The sequence below is a fragment of the Sesamum indicum genome, linkage group LG8 (assembly GCF_026168435.1).
Source record: "Sesamum indicum cultivar Baizhima isolate 11 linkage group LG8, ASM2616843v1, whole genome shotgun sequence".
Classification (NCBI taxonomy): Eukaryota; Viridiplantae; Streptophyta; class Magnoliopsida; order Lamiales; family Pedaliaceae; genus Sesamum; species Sesamum indicum.
In genome coordinates, this window is record NC_142664.1 from 20895876 (window position 1) to 20910768 (window position 14893).

The following is a 14893-nucleotide window of genomic DNA, read 5'->3' on the forward strand; positions in this document are numbered from 1 at the left end:
GAGCCTCATGATTTTGTTTTGAAACTTATAAGTAGCAGAAACTTCTTATTTAGTATCAATATAGGATGCTTGCCTATATCACATTAATCTAATTATATCATTAATATATTTTGTATAAGAATAAGAAAGTATGAATGACATCTTACAAAATCGTTAGCGAGAGATTTAAGTTAAACATACATTTTTCGTATTAAACGTTTTAATGAGAATTATACGACAAACACGACTATATTCGATTTTAATCACAAAGCCAAAATGAGGTGGTTAATGCATAGATATAAATTGACGAAATTGCCCAACTCCAAGTCCAGTTTGCTTGTATCAATTTTGTTACCTAAATTAGGCTTATTGGAAGTGAGATAAGTGTGTATAAATAGAGAGAAAATTTCAAAAAAGATCTCTTGACTATAAAAATATCCAAACAAAACGCAACAAGGCAGCCGGTAGTCACGGACCCCACACCCCACCCCCATGCCCCAAGCACATGACTGATCCCGAACCTCCAAGCGCCTTTTCTTTCTCGTGGACCCCTAAGATCTCGCCGCGTGGCGCTCTTCTTCCTGATAACATGATCGGTACTCGGTAATAACATGTTATTATGTTAACACCGTCCCATATACGTCTTCCCACTTTCCACTTCCAATCACACACACTCTCCCTAGCTTCATTTTTCACCCCTAGATTTCGTTTCTGATTTGCGTATTTTTCCTTCATCAGCATCTGCGCCAGGTAAATTTTCATTGCTGGAGTTGTTTTTTGTTGGATGTAATGGCGACGCATTTTTGTGGAATTGGATGTTTGGTTAGTTGCTGGGTTTGCATTTTGATTTTAGACTCTTGTCTGGAGCGATTTGAAGGTAGTTTTGATGCATGTTAACTGTATGTCGAAATGATTGAATTGCCTGGTGGATTTAGTGTTGTAGATTTCTAGAGCATTTTACTGGATTTTAATATGATATTTGTGGAGTTAAACGAGTCTTGTATTTTCACCGGTTAAGTTCAAATTCAATTGTATGATTTTTGTTACGATGTTTGAATATTTTTGTCACTGTGTTTGTTGTGTTTTCATGTTGGTGTTCGGAATGTGGCTTCTATGTGTAAAATGCTTTACACATGGAGTTTTCTTGGTTAATATAGATAGAGAATTAAGGATATGTGACTATATGTGTGCATGTGATGTTATGTCTGCGTTTATGTAGTTTGTTACAGTTATATACTCCAAAGTGGTCTATGTTTGTGATTCCTAACTTTGTAATTTCTGAAGGTAAAATTATTGACTTTTGCAGTTGTGATTTTTAGAATTAAATCTTAGGATTGACAAAACATGAGCAACACGGTAGGGAATAACTTGCTGCGTCAGAGTTTGCTTTCCCCGACAGTATTGGAGCATCAGAGTCGAATCAATTCTTCGACATGCGTTCGAGGAAATACCTTTTTCCAGCCTCAAGCAAATTCACTAATACACAAATCTCCTATATCAACTGAGTTCCGTGGTAACAGACTGACAATGCAGAAAAATAAACTACAGATGGGAAAGCAGCGTGCTGTTTTAAGATCAACTCAGGCTGTTCTGGCTGCCAATCCATCTTCTGTGGTGATAATCCTAAATCTTTTAATAATTGTTTTCCATGTGTCTAGTTGTATTGTGCCCATATTGAAATAGGTATTAGTGGGATACCTTTTCAATGTGATAATTCTAAACGATGATTCAATCAAGATGGTTGCACAGCCAACTGCCAAGTATGTGGAATAATATTTGTCTAACAGATAAGACATAGAGTTTTTCATATGTTGTTAATGGAAAACTAAATGTGCTTCAGGTGATGTAATCTTTTGTCGTTCAACAGTCTGAAGATATGAAACAAGAAATGCTTTAGAAAAGCACATAATATCTTTTGAGTTTGAGGAGAAGATGCAAATTTGAAAAGTTGATAGAAAAGCACAAGATTCAGTGGTGCACAAGTTGCTCCAAGCTATCATTGTTACCTGCAATTGTATATCCAAGAAAAAATGAACAGCAGGGAACTAAAACTTTAGATAAAAGTTAAGAAAACAGCAAGAAGAAAGTCTCAGTCTGTGCTAAAGGAGATTAGAGATGCAGTTTATTTCCAAATACTAGTTGAAGCCAAGTGCTCCTTTGTTGGGTAGATCAGTTTGCTTTTGCATTCCAATTAATTCATCAAGAGTTTCTCTCAGAAGTCACAACATCATCTTATCCACTTTCAGCTTAAAAAAAAGGGAAAAGGTCAGCAGGCAGAATGACCTCTCCTGACATAGCTACTGAACTAGTTTATGATCATCACTGGGCAATGACTATCACTACAACCCTTATTTTTATTTTTCCAAATTTTGTGTTGATTTTAGTTAAGTTATACAGGGATCAAGATCAATCCCTTCTTTCTAATTATTTTTCTTTTCTAATAAGATGTTAACCCTTTGCTAAACCAAAAAATGTTTGGATCTTCAATTTCCTATTTACTTTTCATGTGATATAAACTTCTCCCTAAGAAAGAAGGGGTTCCTTTTCCGTGCTCATTATGAGTATCATATTATATACTAGATAGTATTTTTTTTCTGGTTCTTTCAAACTCTTTGGTCCTAAGGTTTCCAACAATTGAACAAAAGATTCCTAATCTCTACTCAGAGGCTCATAATAATTGTTCGAGATATTGGGTTCCAGGCGGCGATAGCATCACTTGTTTCCTTTGCAGCTCTCTATGGTGAAGCAGTAGAGGTAGTTACTTGAAGTTTATTAATCTGGTGTTTTTTGTTTTCTTGCAGCTTACAGAGAAGTTCAACCTTGGTGAGAATATAGAATTACAGGTACTTAACGTTACCTGATATCTGAGAATGTGTGACATTGAGTAGATATCGAGCAAACTATGTATACAGAATAATACTGGTATAACGGACGCAAACCATATATATTAACAACAGAATGTTGGATGTAATAAACAGGTTGATGTTGGGCCTCCAACTTCAGGTTCTGCTGCAGCAGTAAATATTCAAGTTACAAGTAGTAGTGACAGGTTACTTCTACATTGGGGAGCAATAAAAAGTCAGAAAGGGTAAGTTTACTTGGAGTAAGAAAATATAAGTTATTCTGACACAGTGTCCTTCTCCAAACTCAGATTTTATTTTATTTATTTATTTTATTATAGTTTTCTTTTCCTTCTTCTTTCAGACAATGGGTACTTCCTCATCGTCGTCCAGTTGGAACCATGGTGTATAAAAATAAAGCACTTAGGAGTCCTTTTGTTAAAGTAAGCTTGAAATTGTCACTTAGTTCAGCTAATATAATGAATTGTTATAACATAGGCAAGAATTGTTATGCGACGTATCTGTTACATAACGACATACTTTTGTTGTGATCTTTTCTTAGTCTGGTTCGCATGCTGTACTGACAATAGAGATTGATGACCCTGCAATACAAGCTCTGGAATTCCTTATATTTGACGAAGCCCGGAATAAATGGTAAAGAAGCATTTTGTTCAATCATTTATAGGTTCTGTTCCAAACATGTTAGTAACTAGCAGTCTTTCTCATGTCCTCAGGTACAAGTATAATGGGGATAACTTTTATGTTGAGTTGCCTAAGACAGAGTCAAACACTTCAAATGTTTCAGTTCCTGAGGATCTTGTGCAAATTCAAGCATATTTGAGGTGGGAGAGGCAAGGAAAACAGATTTACACCCCACAAAAAGAGAAGGTAGGTGATGTTTGCTATTTAACTTCAGGTTAAGAATACATATGGTGTAACGTATTCATGGCCCCTTATACTTTCTAGGATTTGTTTGAGAAAGTTTAGTTCAAGCTCCTTTCCTTATTGCTGAAACTGCATGTTATTCTTTTTCTGTTGGCACACACAGTGGATAAATATGGAGAATTTTTACTTTAACGTCCTTGATCGACTTTCTGCTTTCTGAATAATGATGGAGAATGGATGTGATGTTTTCCGCATATGAATATCTTAAATTGCATTGCATGAGATTGGTAATACATTGACAAACAATGTTTAGAAACTTTTAACTATTTGCCCACTTGTAACTGAATGCCAAATCAATAGATCATTAGGTTGCTTGTTTAAGATTCTGACCCATGGTAATATGGATAAAAGAATAAAATTTTGTCAACTTGATTTTTTGCTAAAACAATTGCGTGTTTGTTGTGGTCCAAATATATATATATATATTTTGGTTGTTGCTCTTTTGATTGATATGTACTTTAAATAGGAGGAGTATGAGGCTGCTCGCATGGAGCTGTTGGAAGAAATAGCTAGAGGTACTTCGATAAAGGACCTTCGGACAAAGTTAACAAGCAAACCTGACGCGAGTGAGAGAATAGAGCATCGTGTTTCTGAAACAAAGAGCAATATACCTGATGATCTTGTTCAAATTCAAGCATATGTGAGATGGGAGAGAGCTGGAAAGCCAAACTATTCTCGAGAACAGCAACTTGTAAATATCAAACCTTTGCATTAACCTTTGTGAACCTTAACATGGGAAATTACATTGCATTCACATGCACATAATAATTACGTTTACGAATAAGGTGGGCTACTGTTCTCTACTGTTTGTTCATTCCTTTTTAAATCTAAATGTCATTAATTTAACAGAAAGAATTTGAAGAAGCAAGAAAAGAGTTGCAAGTTGAACTGGAGAAGGGTGCTTCCCTTGATGAAATAAGGAAAAAGATGACCAAAGGAGAGATACAGACCAAGGTTTCTAAGCAGTTGGCCAAGAAAAATTATTTCACCACTGAAAGAATCCAGCGCAAGGAAAGGGACGTAATGTCACTTCTCACTAAGTTTGCTTCTGTGCCCATAGAGGAAAAGATTTCCTCTGAACCAGAAGTGCTTTCTGCAATTCAACAGTTGTCCAGGGTAAAGGAAGATCAATATGGCCCTACAATGAACAAAAAGATTTATAAGCTTTCTGATAAGGAACTCCTGGTATATATGCAGTATCCTATCAATTTTCATTTGAAAAGTTTTACCATTTGAGTGAATGTTTGATAATATTTTCTTATTTCTAAAGGTACTTGTTGGAAAGTCCTCTGGCAAGACCAAAGTTTATCTGGCTACAGATCTTCCAGAGCCTGTTGTTCTTCACTGGGCGTTATCCAGGAGACCTGGAGAATGGGCTGTATGTATAAAATCCTTTCAGTAGATTTTAAATAAGCAAGCTAGTGGGAAAAACAAGTATGTATTCATTTTTATCTGAGAATGTGAAACTCTGGATATTATACAGGTTCCTCCTTCAAATGTGTTGCCTCCTGATTCAGTTTCTCTAGACAAGGCTGCTGAAACACAATTCTCAACCAGTTCTCTTGATAATCCCCCGTGCAAGGTTTGACAAATTGAAATTTTCACGTTCTTCTGCCTACATGCTATAAGGCTAGATATCAAAACAGTGAGCCATAATTTCTTCCTTGATCTACTCTCAGGTCCAGTCACTAGAAATCACAGTTGAAGATGACAATTATGTGGGGATGCCGTTTGTTCTTTTGTCTGGTGGAAACTGGGTTAAAAACAGTGGGTCCGACTTTTATGTCGAGTTGAACATCGGCTCCACTGTGGTTCAAAAGGTTTTTATCTGAAAAATTGTAGCCCTTTCTCCACTTTTATTATACATCTGTTTCCATATAAGCATTCACTACACTCTCTACGATTTTCTGCACTGAAGGATGCTGGAGATGGGAGAGGAACTGCAAAGTTTCTGTTAGATAAAATAGCAGATTTGGAAAGTGAAGCCCAGAAGTCTTTTATGCACCGGTTAGAACTCTTTGGATTCCCAGTTTCTAACTTTAGCATGCTTTCTCTTTCTCCTCTTTTATTCCTGATTAGCTACACTTTTTTCAATCCAAAGACATGAAACCACTTCATTACAACTAGTTTTATGGGCAAGATTGCATTTTTCATCCCATACAATAGAAGGTGTTATATATAATCCCGAGCTTTGCGCCTAAGCATATTTAGTTTCAAATCTGACAAATCATCCACTTCTACTCCTTTTTGAGTAACTCCGTAAAAAAGCCAACGGTTGGCACGAGTCTTTTTAAATTATTTTTATTTGCCCAAGCCTAAAATTAAACCAACCCAGCTTGAATGAATTTTAATTGTCGTTTAAATTTTTGGCTAATCCATATATATTGGTTTTAGTTGAAAGAAAAATGGGCAATAAACAGGGAAAATGAAAAGGAAAATTTAAAATAAAAGAAAAAGTAATGGAACCGTTAGTTTTTTAAAGGAGTTAATGAACAAGGAACACCGGAAAAGGAATAAAAGTGCACGACCTTTTGAATTGTAGGAGGAATATGGTTAGCCCGTAAAGCTCGGGACAATATGTGCAACCCTCATTGTATGGTGTGGAAAGTGCAATTTTGCCTAATTTCGCTTATGCTCATTGTCATGTGTTTAGGCTTATAGATGATTACTCGAATTACCTTTTGAGTATGTAGGTCAGTACAATATATTTCAACTGCTTTTTTTACCATCTAAGTTTCCTAACTGGCATTACGACTTCTAATGTTTTTGATTGCTTTTAAAGGATTAACCGAGAGATCCAGATGTTGTATGGATTCTGGGTTTTGGCTTGTTTACTTAACCTGGGATACATTTAAAATGGAGTTCAGAAGCCTTTAAGAATGACAGATTCTTTAATTTTGTAATTGCACTCCATAATGGCCCACCATGTAGATGCCAACCTTGTTTCCGCGACAATGCCATGTGTTATTTTGACTCAACATGCATGCCTCCTAGCTGTGGACATCCTAAATATACGTTTCAGTACCTCATTCTTATGTGCCAGATGATGGCATTCAGTTTACTGTTTATTCCTGACGAGAATAGATTAACCATTTTATTGAGATCCCAATTGAAGCATTTTTGGCCTCACTACATGTTTCAAAATTTAGGAAGTAGATGAGTTACTGTGTTATGTTAACACATAATCTGTTTCCTACAGATTCAATATCGCAGCAGACTTGATGGAACAAGCAACTAATGCTGGTGAACTTGGTCTTGCTGCAATTCTTGTGTGGATGAGATACATGGCCACAAGACAACTGATTTGGAATAAAAATTACAATGTAAAACCACGGTATGATTCCTATACATTCTCTTTGCTTGCTTTTATGGATGTATCTTTTTTCTCCTGGAAAATTTGCATTATCTATTTTCTATTGTCCATAGTCTTCATATCTATTGACAACCATGGTTCATAAGAAAATTCCACACACTTAATTTCTGAAGTACTTTGTTTCTTATATGCTTTTGAAGAAGAAAGCTTCTGATGTGATTTAGAAGTGTTCTTTTTCATTTACAAGTTATTTGTTTATTTTGATTGGCTGCAATTTTTGTGCTTCTACTGGTGCAGAGAGATAAGCAAAGCTCAGGATAGACTTACAGACTTGCTACAGAATGTCTACAAAAGTTGTCCACAGTATCGGGAAATTTTACGAATGATTATGTCAACTGTTGGTCGTGGAGGTGAAGGAGATGTGGGGCAGCGGATAAGGGATGAAATATTAGTCATTCAGGTACTTTTGTCAAATATTCATTTTTATGCTTCCTTTTCTTTTAGTTAATCCTTGAGTTTGATAATGTTGCATAATTCTTATTGAACTGCAGAGAAACAATGACTGCAAGGGTGGAATGATGGAGGAATGGCATCAAAAACTGCATAATAACACTAGTCCTGATGATGTTATTATCTGTCAGGTATTCAAATATTAGTAAACAATCATATTGGCTGATATGATTACATAATACATATATATAAATGTATATGCTCAATATAATTCTAACCACATTCATCTGTTGCAGGCACTGATTGACTATATAAAGAGCGACTTTGATATTAGTGTTTATTGGAAGACCTTAAATGACAACGGAATAACAAAAGAGCGCCTTCTTAGTTATGATCGTGCAATCCACTCAGAACCAAATTTTAGGAGGGATCAAAAAGATGGACTTTTACGTGATCTTGGAAATTATATGCGAACTCTGAAGGTTAGAGCTATGATAGTTGCATGTCTATTGGAATTCTGAAATGAATTGATTCCAACACCTGCATTACTGCATGCATTGGTTCCTGTGGAATAGGGTATGGATTGTATCTTCATTGTTTCCAGCAGCTAACATGATTGTTTCTATAATAACTTTTTGAGAAGTGACTTGGAAAAAAAGGCTCGAGATTCAGAGCATTCCTACTTTTTCACCAATATCTTGGTGGTCTCAGGATTGTTACTGAGCAGCATCCTTCCAACTTATACATATAGTAATTCTTCTTTCAAAAGTTTCACTTCATCTAGCATATGGATGCAGGCAGTTCATTCAGGAGCTGATCTTGAGTCTGCTGTAGCAAATTGCATGGGCTACAGAGCTGAGGTATTCCTTTCATTGTAATGCTTTGGCAATGTTTTCATGTTTTTGCAATTAATCTAAGTGGTCATTAATTCTCATCAGGGAGAAGGCTTCATGGTTGGGGTGCAGATAAATCCAGTGTCCGGCTTGCCTTCAGGATTTCCGGTATTGTATATTCTCCATTATTAAAGGGTCTTTTGAATGGAAACATTCTGTAACATTTTGTTAACTGCTATGATTATGAGATCAGGAACTACTTCAATTTGTTCTGGAACACATTGAGGATAAAAATGTGGAAGCCCTCCTTGAGGTATATTAATTATTGTGGTAGTTTCTCCTTCATCTTTCCGAACCCAGAGCTTTAATAATTTATTGAGGCGCTTCTAATTTGTTTCGTTTCTTTTGTTGCTCGAACACATTCTTATGTTCAGGGTTTGCTAGAGGCTCGTGAGGAGCTTAGACCATTGCTTTCCCAATCGAATGATCGTCTCAGGGATCTTATATTCCTGGACATTGCCCTCGACTCTGCTGTTAGGACAGCTGTAGAACGTGGATATGAAGAATTGAGTAATGCAAGTCCTGAGGTATGCTAAACCTGATATGTCTATCTGTATCTATTATTATAATGGAAATCTTTGCATAAATTTTTAATTTAAATTATCCTTCAATTTTTTATATTCTATTTGACATAAACATGTTTTCCAACATTCTGTCCATGAATTCTGCAGAAAATCATGTACTTCATCTCTCTTGTTATTGAAAACCTAGCACTTTCAGTGGACAACAATGAAGATCTCATTTATTGTTTAAAGGTGAGGTTCAGTGAAATAGATATATTTCTGATATGTCTGATTTACAGCTGCTTTAAGTTTATGAATCCTTACTATGTGCATCTACAGGCCCGTGCACTTTTTTTTAACATTATAATGTCTTCTTTATAGGGATTCAAAAGGTCGATTTTGTTTGGGTAAGGTAATATATAAATACCCCAGAACTAACAAGGACGTCAAATAATTACAATCCAAACTACAAGAAATCAGGGAAACCATGAATCAATGTCAAGAAATTACAAAACTAGAACTAAGCAATTGGGAAGCAATTCTGAATGGTATAGCTGAACCAAGGCACACACTGAAAGCACAATGCAAATTAATTTTATCCAGCATGATTCACCCAATATTACATTCTAATGAATTTTTTTAATTATTCTTAGTAAAAAAGAGAAGCAAGTAATTTATCTCTACTTCCATCACTTTTGAGCTTGTACATATCTGTTTTGTGTGGAAGAACATGGTCTGAGGAAATTTAACTAGTGATTAGAAGACCTTATAAATCTGAATATGCTTTCTCTAGATTTTAACTTGGTAACTTGAGATGATATAAACGTACATATCGCTGTGTGTATATGTGAATCTTAACTTGTAGTTAGATTTGTTAGCCACTCCATGTTCAACCAAAACTTAAAGGGTGAAAAGAAAAAAGAATTGACAGGATCTAGAAGTATATAATAGCAGCAGGCAGATGATACATATTTTTTCGTTGTAGCATTGGACGAGGAATATTGTTGTCTTTTTCTTCCATCAGCTTTTTTTATTGTAGTGAATAAAACATCCTTTATGCTCATAGTCATTTTCTTTTATTTTCACTAAGGGTTGGAATCTAGCTCAAAGCTTGTTGAAGAGCAGAGATGATCACTGGGCATTGTTTGCTAAATCAGTTCTTGACAGAACTCGGCTTTCACTTGCTAGCAAGGCTGAGTCATATCATCAATTACTGCAACCATCAGCAGAGTATCTAGGTGCACGGCTTGGGGTGGATCAGTGGGCAGTATGTTAACATAGAAATCCTGTGTGGGCCTTTCAATACCCTTTCTGATTACTTCTTAGAGGTAACATCTGACCGTGCAGGTAAATATATTTACTGAAGAAATGATTCGGGCTGGATCAGCTGCTTCATTATCCTCCCTTCTTAATCGACTTGATCCAGTTCTTCGGCAGACTGCTCATCTAGGAAGGTTGATATTATTTTCATTATTTGTTTGGAATTGAAAATTGTAATCCTATCTGTAGATGCACAAATCCAAAATACTTTGTGACCAGTTTGATACTTTAAGAGTTTTAGCACCAGGAATCCATTTTTATTCTCTCAGATGAGGCATTTATTGAGTCTACTTATGAGATCGCATGGGTACAACCGTACAAGAAAACACTGTTGTTGAGCTCTGATTCATATGATTAGCTTATTAATGCACGTTTAATATTCTGAAACAGTTGGCAGGTCATCAGTCCAGTTGAAGCTATTGGATACGTTGTTGTGGTTGATCAGCTGCTTTCTGTTCAGAATAAATCTTACTCAAAACCAACAATACTGGTGGCAAAATCTGTTAAAGGAGAGGAAGAAATCCCTGATGGTTGTGTAGCGGTGCTGACACCAGACATGCCGGATGTTCTGTCACATGTTTCTGTTCGAGCAAGGAATAGTAAGGTTGTATTTCTGTTGACCTTTTATGCCCTTATTGTGCTTGTTAGAAATAGAAAAATACCTAGTAACATTCCAGATGAGTTTTCTCTTTTTGTAGGTTTGTTTCGCCACATGCTTTGATGCCAATCTATTGGGCAACATCCAGGCGTATGAAGGAAAACTATTGCGGTTAAAACCTACATCTGCAGATGTGGTGTACAGGTATATCATGATGGAACAAATTAACTATCCATTTACATTAATATCAAAGAAGACAATGATATTTGGTTCTTTTGTTCTTGTTTCTTTTTTCTGCAATCTTCTAAGAAGGCTAAACACTAAAGCACATAATTTACGATTATGTGAATGTGATGGTTGACGCTTCTCTTCTGCATTTAACTCTAGTGAGATGAAAGATGATGCACTAGTAAGTTCAAATAACTCCAAGGAGGTTTCATCTGTGCCAGCTGTAACTTTGGTTAGAAAGCAGTTTGCTGGAAGATATGCGATATCATCTGAGGAATTTACAAGTGATATGGTCAGTGTCTCTTATATTCATCTTATATTTGAGAAACTTCTCTGTTTTTTTCTTCTTATTTCACTTTTGGAATCTTACAGAAAGAAATCCTTATTGGGGATTCAATTATATACATGTAATCTATAGAAAGTGCATGATTTGATTTGTCCAGGTTGGAGCCAAATCACGCAATATTGCACACCTTAAAGGGAAAGTTCCCTCCTGGGTTAACATTCCAACTTCTGTCGCCTTGCCATTTGGTGTCTTCGAAACAGTCCTTTCTGATAATCTAAACAAGGTACTCGTTCATATTCATCTCCATCTATTCAAATTGCCAATCATCGGTGCCTTCAAATTATTTTTATTTGCATGATATATCTGGGAGAATACAATTCTTGTTATCCCACATATTTTGCTTCAATTGTTTTAAACAATACATTTCTTTGAATAATATACATTATCCTTCTTCTTCCTAAGTCTGAATGTTTGAAAAAGAACTTTTACTTTGCCTGGACGGAGTTCCACCGGTGCTTTAAGATGATCTTATTTTAAGCAAGAATGATCTGACAAAGTTTATAATGAGAAACTGTGATCTTTATGCGCTGAGTAGTGTTGAAATACTGTCATGTGCTTTGTGAAAATTTGTCACTGTACTCGCTGATCTATTGGTTTTTCATGATAGATATTGTGAAGAATTTATAGAACTTGGAGTATTTCATCTACACGGTTTGGGAGACTTAACATATTTGGTCACCTATTCTTTTTGGCAAGTATGGGGCCTTATTGTCTGCGACAATCATTTTTATACAGTAAAACCTGTAGCATCTATAAGGAGACTACATTTCGCACTTCGGGAAAATGTGAACTTAGTAACCATGAATCTGTTAAGTTGCAATACAATTCAACATATTTTGCAGGATGTTGCAAAAAGGTTGGAAATTCTGAAGAAAAAATTAGAGGAAGGAAACTTCAGTGCACTTGGTGAAATTCGAAGCACAGTTTTAGAACTTTCAGCTCCACCACCGTTGGTATGTCCCCTTTTCAGATGCACTAGTCGTTACCTGACTAATGCATTTTTAAACATAAGATGTAAGCTATTTATACATCAAACCGGTGGCTAGAGTCCTACACTAAATTCTATTAACCTGAAGTAAATTATTATTTGGGGGCAAAAGATTAATAATGAATCAGGAAATCCCCAATGTTCAGAAAATGATTTCAATCTTTTGGACCATCCAAATGGCAGCTGCATTTTACTAAAGTAACCTTGTTCCAGGTCAAAGAGCTTAAAGAGAAGATGCAAAATTCTGGTATGCCTTGGCCTGGTGATGAAGGTGCACAGAGATGGGAACAAGCATGGATGGCCATAAAGAAGGTGAGTTTGTACGTGAAAGTTATATATATCCACGGTTCTGGTGGCAAGACTTTAGAATTTTTTAGACTCCCATGATTTCTACAACTGTTCAATATGTGCCAAACATTTGCTTATTTTCTGCATTTCGTAGGTATGGGCTTCAAAATGGAATGAGAGGGCATACTTCAGCACAAGAAAAGTGAAACTTGAACACGACTATCTTTGCATGGCTGTCCTTGTCCAAGAAATAATAAATGCTGATTATGCATTTGTTATCCACACCACTAATCCATCTTCAGGAGATTCATCAGAAATATATGCTGAGGTAACATATGCTGCATCCTTGTTGTAATTTAATATTAACTCTTTATTTTTGAATGTGATGGACATAATATTTTTCAACTGGCTCCAAGAATATCCACGCGCCTTGAATATATGCATTATATCGGAGACACTATAACTGGTTGAATTTAGATAAGTCGAAAATTAGTTAATTAGATGCACTCCTGCTGTCAATGGTTAGACTTGCCATGACGCTTGTAACTTCTGGTAAGAGAAGGTAACGCATGCTTGTGTGCATCTTCTGAATAGGTTGTCAAGGGGCTCGGAGAAACGCTGGTGGGAGCTTATCCAGGTCGTGCATTGAGCTTTATTTGCAAGAAGAATGACCTGAACTCTCCTCAGGTAAGTTATGAACTTCGGACTTGAAGCCATATCTGAATATATCTTTCTACTGTATTGACAAGACAAGATTAATCTGCGAAACAATCTTGTTTAAGAAATTGTGATTCAGCTCATTATATAACCTACCTATCTTAAGACCAAGTCATTCATTCAGTGTATGGGTTTCTAGACATTCTTATTGTAATGCATTTACCTCTGCAAAGCCATATAGATTTTGTTGAACAGTGTTAAATTGCCAATTCTGGTATCATGGTGTTGTTATGTTTGTTTAAAATCATTCTAATTATTGACTGCTGCGCGTGGAACATATCCTTGAACATTTCCAGGTTTTGGGTTACCCCAGCAAACCTATCGGCCTCTTTATACGGCGTTCTATAATTTTCCGCTCAGATTCAAATGGTGAAGATTTAGAAGGTTATGCTGGTGCTGGCCTTTATGATAGGTAATGTTTTAAGAAAATAATATTCAAGTTAACAAGCTTTACTTCTTTCATAGCTGTTATTCTACTAAGTAAACAAATGTTATTCCTTCATGTTCACTCCCTTTTCTCCTTCCATAGTGGAAGTTCTTGATCTCTCCACCACGGGTCCGTACCACAAGGAAGTAATGATTTTGATGAATGCATTACATTTCTTGAGGGAAAAGCCCAGCAAGACCGTTCTCTCAGACACAACACTAGAATACTAACTCCAGAAAATACATTTCTTTCCACTGCATGCGATCATCTGTATATAACTCTTCCTGCGGTCTTCTTGCAGTGTCCCAATGGACGAAGAGGAGCAAGTCGTTCTTGATTACTCATCTGATGCATTGATCATTGATGGTAACTTCCGCCGCTCAATTCTCTCGAGCATAGCCCGTGCGGGAAGTGCTATTGAAGATCTGTATGGATCTGCACAAGATATTGAAGGTGTTGTAAAGGACGGAAAGATTTACGTTGTCCAAACAAGACCCCAGATGTGATCATTTATACCCTACTTCTGAAGGAACAGCCGATAGAAAGATTTGCCGAGACAGAATAAACATGGCATACTATTATGAAAAACCAGGTATCTTCTGCAAAGTAAATGGTACTTGGCGGATGCTTTAAGTGCTAAACAAGGTCCGATAGTGGTAGTTTATACAAGAAGTGGAAGAAAAACAGTACACTAATAGGGCATTCATCTGTCTCTTCGTATTCAATAACAGGTATTTGTACAAGCGCTACACATTGTATTATACAATAATTAATAATACATTCTCTCCCTACAGCTGTAATCTTCATCACTTGGAACCGAAAAGGAAAAGAAAGTTCAGCACAAAACTTACGATATGAATGATTATCCTTTGCTTATATTTCGAGCTTATCGCAATCCCCAAATGTAATAATCAGATTCTGAGAAATCTTGTGAATATTTATTTGTCTTGATTGAAATTTTGATACAAGCTCATTTGAGGAATGTTCATTTGGAAAAATCAAATCGAATTCATTAAAAATAACACGGACACTTTTTATTTATTGTAAAAATATTATAA

The 14893-nt window shown here is 36.0% G+C and overlaps 1 protein-coding gene across 2 annotated transcripts; it reads left to right on the forward strand.

Moving 5' to 3' along the window:
- Positions 1-572: 572 nt before the first annotated feature.
- LOC105168286 (alpha-glucan water dikinase, chloroplastic) lies at positions 573-14711 on the forward strand. Of its 2 annotated transcripts, none has more exons than XM_011088309.3 (34): positions 573-729; positions 1299-1593; positions 2781-2822; positions 2958-3067; positions 3184-3262; positions 3382-3473; positions 3554-3707; positions 4231-4455; positions 4614-4949; positions 5035-5142; positions 5248-5346; positions 5444-5584; positions 5683-5771; positions 6964-7098; positions 7375-7537; positions 7629-7718; positions 7824-8009; positions 8325-8387; positions 8466-8528; positions 8614-8673; positions 8795-8947; positions 9092-9175; positions 10014-10190; positions 10271-10377; positions 10634-10847; positions 10942-11045; positions 11229-11361; positions 11513-11638; positions 12258-12368; positions 12617-12715; positions 12846-13019; positions 13286-13378; positions 13705-13820; positions 14137-14711. In XM_011088309.3, exons 2-34 carry the CDS (start codon positions 1324-1326, stop codon positions 14339-14341), a joined length of 4401 nt encoding a protein of 1466 aa, XP_011086611.1. In that variant the 5' UTR covers positions 573-729; positions 1299-1323; the 3' UTR covers positions 14342-14711. The 2 variants fall into 2 exon arrangements, with proteins under 2 accessions (XP_011086611.1, XP_011086610.1); XM_011088308.3 differs by having other exon boundaries at positions 575-729; positions 1286-1593.
- The last annotated feature ends 182 nt before the right edge of the window (positions 14712-14893 follow it).